Genomic DNA, 7,250 nt, shown 5'->3' with positions numbered 1-7,250 from the left:
AAGTTTTTTTTTCTTTTTTTTTTCAAAAAAAGTTCACGCACTTGAGGTTAATATCGCTTGATATTAAACTGGGCCCATAACGTGTGAGATTATGGGGTATAGAAATAAAAGAATCTAAGACAGATCGTTTCTGTTAGAACTCTAATTTCTTTATTATAGCCAAAAGGTACGCGTTAACGGTCAAAAAATCTGTAACAAACTAACTACTACAAGCCCACACATTTACCACTCATCTGTATTAAAAAGGTCAAACACTGTAACCATTCTCTTAATTTATTGTCCCAGTCATCTGTTCTTTACATGGGGGAAATATTCACTTCAAGTAACAAAAGGCCCAAAAACCCATCTCTTCTTCTTTCTTCTGTTTTAAGAAAAAGAGTCATAAATTGAACAAAGTTGACTCTTACAGACAATAAATTTGAGAACATAAAGACTATTGAATTTTGGACGGGAACACTTGTATCAGAAATCCAACAATAAAAAACTTACATTTTCTCTCAACTCTTATGAGAGCCAAGTGGCACACAGGAACCATATTTGAACGTGAGTGCCTCTGGCTTTTTAAAGAGTCAGAAAGGGAAAAAAATAAAAATAAGTAAGAACAGTATAAACCATCTTAATCTATCAAACTTAAAGCTATTTAATTGCAATACAATAACTTGTTTAAAAAAAAAATAATTGGTACTGTGGGCAAAATCACAAAAAAATGTGGCAGTGAACGTGTTAAGTATTAATTGATAGATACAAGTTTCCGAAGGCCATTAAATTATTAACTTATTAATTTTGTCAATGATACAAAAAGTTGGTTTGCTGCACTGACAGTGCAGATAAATGGAGGCTTGAAAATTTTGTTCATCAAAAAATTCTATAACATAATCGGAAATATTTATCATATATTTCGTTTTTTGTTCTTCAATTATCTGATGTACGAGTTTTTCTGTTCCTAAGACCAATCCTTCTTCTAATAACTTGTCTTCTGGTTGAAATTTGTGCTCGCAATATAACACATACCCACATGGTCTGTTAGTTGAAATCAATTCTTTGACGTTCAGCACCTTTATGTTGGGATGCGGAAGGCAAATTCTTTTGAAGAACGTTATCACGGCTATTTTCGTTTCTTTTTCTGGGAGTTTTAAGAACCGTGGACAAGGTACTTTAGTAACAAAATTATCCTGTAAGGAATAAAAGAAATTGATAATTTTTGGTACTACTTAAAATTTTATGTGTAATAAATTAATAATACATTTAATAGATTACGAATTACACGTATCATATTTTACTGTTTACTGTGTGAACATCTTCAATAATAGAAATAATAAAACTCTCGTCTATTTAAACTTACTACTTATCATTATAATGCAAAAGCAGTACTGCGCAAAATGGCTGCCGTACCTCACAAAGTTTGCTCCAAATGATTAAGGAATGGATACATCCTGGAACCACTATTGTATCGGATTGTTGGAGAGCATATGATGTTTTAAAAAATTAAGAATATCAGCACTTGCAAATTAATCACTCCCTTCAGTATGTTGATCCTAATGATCCGCAAATTCACACTCAGAATATAGAGCGTATATGGAGAGATATCCGTGGTGGAATTCCCAGATATGGAAGAAAAGAGCCCCATTTTGTTGGATATCTAGCAGAATTTTTGTTTAAACGGTCATTTCCTTTATTAAGCGACATTCAGTATTTCTCTATTGAAATTGCAAAGTTACATCCACCTCAGTAAGGAAATTAATTTCATTTAGCTTAGGTTAGTTTAGGTTAGTTCGGATCACCTCAGTAAAGGAAATTTATTTCATTTAGTTTTAATTCTTATCAAGCAATATGTTTTTCATTTACTTATTTTGATCAGAATTTATATTTTTTTCAATTGCGATTGCAATTAAAATAAAATTGTAAAATTTTTGTGTATCTTTCTTGCGCAGGGACCACGCTAATATTTTAGTCGATTAAGTGAAGTGTCTTTCGGGATTCATGGAGTGAATTGGACTGCTGAGTGAGGTAATTATCAACAACGTTTCAGATCTTTAAAGCAACAAAATATTACAAACCCATAGTGAAGCAGTTTACCCCACCCAGCACCCCTATTCGCTCCACGATCCCGTAAGACAGTTGAATTTGGAAAAATGTTCAACCTAAAAAAAAGTGTGAAAGAGGCATTTGCGCGCCTTTGTCCCTTTAGAAAAGTTGTTCAAAATGACATTTAGAATAACATATTAAAAAATCAGAACGATCGGAGCGAAAACCGTTTACGGTACTGTTACCTAATTTTCTTTATTAAATCATATTGTTTATAAGTACTATAGCAAAATGTTTACAAACATGTCATAAAATTAGACTGCAAAAGTATTCATACATAATGTAATTAATTAGAAATATTAGGTCGTGTAGTATGAAATGAGTAGAATTGAATTGAAACTTTAGTCATTTTTTTTTCATATGAAATGTTTTTATTGTCAATCGAAATATCCACCACCATTATCAATACACTTCTGCCATTTAACGGGAAGTTCATTGATTCCCCTGCTGTAAAAGCCTGCAGGCCGGGAGTCGATAAACTCTTGGAAGGCAGCTTTGACAGCCTCGTCGAAGTTGAATGTTTTCCCTACCAAGAAGTTATCCAAATTTTGAAAGAAGTGGTAATCAGTGGGTGCTAAGTCGGGTGAATACGGTGGATGACGAAGAGTTTCCAATTCCAACTCCTGTAGCTCGGCCAAGGTGACTTGTGCGGTGTGTGGCCGAGCGTTGTCGTGCAACAATAGCGGTGCGCTTCGATTGACTAATCTTGGCTGCTTAACCGTCAGTTGCCTCATCATTTCGGTCAGTTGCCGGCAGTATACATCAGCCGTAATCGATTCACCAGGTTTCATGAAGCTGTGATGGATGACACCTGCGTTGGACCACCAAACGGACACCATAAGCTTCTTTTGATGAAGATTTTTTTTCGCACAATGTTTTGGTGGTTCATCTTGATCCAACCACTGCGATGAACGTCTGGTATTGTCGTATAGGATCCATTTCTCATCACAAGTAACAATCCGATTCAAAAATGGATCGTTATTATACCGGCACAACAAAGAAACACAAGCTTCGAGACGTCGTTCTTTCTGTATGTCGCTCAACTCATGCGGTACCCACTTGTCCAGCTTTTTCACCACATGTCCACCAATTTCAGCCAAATGAGTCAATATTGTTTTTTTGGTTACACTGAATATTAACGATAATTCGCTTGCACTTTGACGTGGATTCGCTTCCACCACGGCTTCCAGATAATCGTTATCCACTTGAGTTTCAGGTCGTCCACGTGGTTCATTTGTTAGGTCAAAATTGCCAGAACGAAATTTCATGAACCAACGAGATACTGTTTGCTGTGAAGTGACTTCAGTACCAAACACATCATTAATATTGCGAGTCGTCTGAGCTGTTGTGGTTCCACGGTGGAACTCATATTTCATTAACACACGAATTTCACTATTTTGCATGGCTGCACAAAATTTTTTATAAAAATAAAAGTTTTCAATAATTTTTAACACTTTAAACTCTGATCGAAAGAGGAAGAATGTACCTTTTCCACGTAAAAAAGTCAAGTCCAAATATAGATTTAGAGTGAAGTTATTCGTAGTTGAATGTGCCATTTCGAGAATCTACTCATTTCATACTACACGACCTAATAATATTAGGATATATAATATTAATATTTTACCAAATGTCTAAACAAGAGAACTGCCGAGGTGTCAAAGGTCATAACCGAAAGCAGTAGAATTCACATGCAAATCACCACACATGATCACATCATCAACAAATATAAACATCAAATAAATAAAACAAGCAATATCAACAGAGAAGAACTGCTGAAAAAGCTCCGTAAACAATTTATAGACGACTTTAGCATTGACACCTCGGTTGTCTTCTTCGGCAATCATAGATACATTTTGATGATTGATATGCTCTTGCCTAGTCGAAGCTCACACACAGAACCTCATCAAGACCAACTAAGACAAACAACTACAAACGTAGAAAATTCAATCTAAAAATATTCTACGCCAACATCAACGGACTAAATCAGAAAAAACATGCAATATGCAACTTCGTCGAACGAAACAACATAGACTGCTACATGTTTTTAGAAACTAAGACGAAGCTAGGACAAACACCGACATACAGGGACTGGCAGTGCATTTGTAAGCATGGCAACACTATTAATAATGCGAGAGGGGGTGCGATAATACTGCTGCATCCAAAATTGAGGCTGGGGAAGGCAAATCCCCCATCCCTGAATAATACCTTGAATGAATGCCTGCATTTCACCATTTCGTACCTTAATGACAGAATTCACATCTTCCTAACTTACATACATCCTTTTTCCGCCATTGAGCAAAACATCCTCACCAAAGCTTCACTATATAAATACGCAATAATTATTGGAGACCTCAACCTTAATAAGAACAAAACCAAACAGTTAAACAGATTCCTGGAAAACTCGGACCTTATAAAACAATACACACCACCAACATTTTTAATGCCCGGAAACAAAGACTCAACACCTGACATTTTACTCTACACAAAAAGTCTTAAGAACAGCATAAATAAAGTTAAGCTGACCAACGAACTTGGCTCGGATCATCTAGCGATAATCATCGACCTGGTGTTAAAACACCTACAACCCTTGACAAAAGAAACCAAAAAATTGAACTTAAATAAAACTGACACGGAACGAGTGAGTCAACGCATTCATCACTATATTCAAACACATTCACACGATACCTTTATAGAACACATACAGCAACAACTCACATCTGCAATCGAAACGTTCACACCGCGCTCGAAAAACCTTTTTTACCAACACAGCTTACCCAAATTCATATTGAGACTAATAAAACATAAACGAGAACTTCTAAGATTGTACGCGCGGACACAAGAACACGAACTAAAAAGAACCCTAAACAGCCTGAACAGGAACGTGAAGACATTAATAAATCAATACAGACAGGAGAAATGGCTAGAGACATGTCAAGAAATTGAAAATAACAATGGTAAAAATTACTGGCAAAAAATTAAAAAACTCTCACGATACAAAAAAACGAGCATCATTGGCACAATCGACGAGGACGGAACAGAACACTTCACAGACAAAGGCAAAGCGGACGCGTTTGCCAGATATTTTCAGACAGCATTTAACACTGCAACAAATCCCCAATTTGATAATCAAAACTGGAATTTGGTGAACGAATGGTACGAAAAATACTTTAAGGACCCACTAGTCCACACATACGAACTTATTACAGACACTGATTACAACGACGCACTCACCCACATGAAAAACACTGCTCCGGGAAAGGACAAAATCAAAAGCAAGCTTTTGAAGAGTCTAACTCCAGAAACCCATGACGTAATACTGAACAAAATTAACAACTGCATTATCAACAGCAATATCCCGGAGACATGGAAAAGTGGTATAATAATACCCATACCGAAAAACACAACAGACCCCACACAACCTAAGAACTACAGACCGATTACATTACCTCCCGTAATGAGCAAAGTTTTTGAACACATTATAAGAAACAGACTCCAACAAAAGGTCGGCAAACACATACCACCGTACCAATTTGGATTTAAACCTAAACACTCGACTATTCATCCACTTTTCGTCCTAACAAACAACATACAGACTACACATCTTAATGGCGGGAAATCGGCAAGTCTATTTATGAACGTTAACAAGGCCTTTGACAGTGTCTGGCATCGAGGACTCTTATACAAACTGCACAAACTACAGACACCGAAATATCTACTTTACTTGATAAAAAACATACTTGAAAACCGACAATTGGAAGTAAGAATCGACAACACTCTCTCCTTCCCGTTTTGCCCGGAACAAGGCCTTCCACAGGGATCGCCCCTCTCTCCCCTGCTTTACAATGTGTACTGTCACGACATATACAAGCACAATACAGAAGATAAAAATCGCGTCGACAAAACCGCATACATACTACAATACGCAGACGATACTGCACTTATTGTACATGACAAAACAACCAAAAAAGCGGTGAAAAGACTTCAAGCATTGACGGACGCCACGATGAAGTGGTTCTACAAATGGAGACTTACTCCAAATCCAAACAAAAATCAACTACTACTATCAAACCATCACATTAAATTAAACTCATCAACGATAACAGCAGACGGACACACAACGCAACCTACAAACGTCGTAAAATATCTGGACCTAACACTCGACAATAAACTTAAATTTAGCAAACATGTTAGCAAAGCCAGAGTGGAAATCATAAAACGAACCAAACACTTTCGATCATTGACTTACAAAGACAAAGGAATTAGTACAAGGACTGCTGCAAGAATATATAAAGCAATATGCAGACCAATAGTTGACTACGGACACATAATGTTGGCAAACTCCACTGAAAAAACTAAACAACACATACAAACAACAGAACAAATTGCACTAAGACTAATTACTAAAATAAGACATCCCAAGAACCCTCTCCACAATCCCCCCAACCAGTTACTGTACCAACGCACAAACATGACACGAATTACTGACAGACTACTAAACCTTCAAACAAAATGAAAGAACAACTCCAACAATAGGACAATATTAAACCCACTCTGCTTGACGAGACGAACCAGACAATCCCGATTCCTCTTCCCTGCCAATTCCCTGCAAGAGCATTATGGAATATAGAGAAACCCTTTTTTTTTTCTTTCTACTGTCGTTAAAGTTACAGTATATACCTAAACTAACTTGTAAATATCACGGGCAGAAAGACCATTGTGGTCGATAGCCTCTTTCTTGGGAAATAAAGATGTGTTATACAGGGTGTTAGTGAAATAATTTTCGTAAATTTAACCAGTGATTAAGAACATCATTTTGAACAAAAAAGTTCCTTACAACAGGGGTCGTAAATACAACCATTTCCCTGGAAAATTAAAAAAACATTTTCTGAGGATTGGCAACGTCGCGTCGAATTTATTTCATTTTCACACCTACCTAAGTAGCCGCATGAAGTGGGTTTGCTTCTTTACACGTTTTTTTTTAGGTCTGGTAGGTTTTACAGTACATAATTAACAAAATGCACTAAATTTATGAAATTTAAAAATTATGTGATTCTTATTATTTTTAAAAGCTACTTACCTTTAAATTATTGTTGTCAACTCTTATTGGTATAACATCTTACATTACACACTTTACACCACTAATATCTCAATCAAAATACAAAGTT

The 7,250-nt window shown here is 36.2% G+C and overlaps 1 protein-coding gene across 1 annotated transcript; it reads right to left on the bottom strand.

Annotated features, from left to right (window-relative positions):
- Positions 1-2,411: 2,411 nt before the first annotated feature.
- On the bottom strand, positions 2,412-3,573 carry LOC136408274 (histone-lysine N-methyltransferase SETMAR-like). Its single transcript, XM_066389157.1, has one exon. The coding sequence runs from the start codon at positions 3,486-3,488 to the stop codon at positions 2,463-2,465; it is 1,026 nt and encodes a 341-aa protein (XP_066245254.1). The 5' UTR covers positions 3,489-3,573; the 3' UTR covers positions 2,412-2,462.
- Between the last annotated feature and the right edge of the window lie 3,677 nt (positions 3,574-7,250).

The sequence above is a fragment of the Euwallacea similis genome, chromosome 4 (genome assembly GCF_039881205.1).
Source record: "Euwallacea similis isolate ESF13 chromosome 4, ESF131.1, whole genome shotgun sequence".
In the NCBI taxonomy this organism is placed as follows: domain Eukaryota; kingdom Metazoa; phylum Arthropoda; class Insecta; order Coleoptera; family Curculionidae; genus Euwallacea; species Euwallacea similis.
This window is presented reverse-complemented; position numbering and strand designations above follow the sequence as displayed.

What these genes read in the sequence shown, in the direction of transcription:
- LOC136408274 (XM_066389157.1), bottom strand. Translation starts at nt 3,488, where the DNA reads ATGCAAAATAGTGAAATTCGTGTGTTAATGAAATATGAGTTCCACCGT.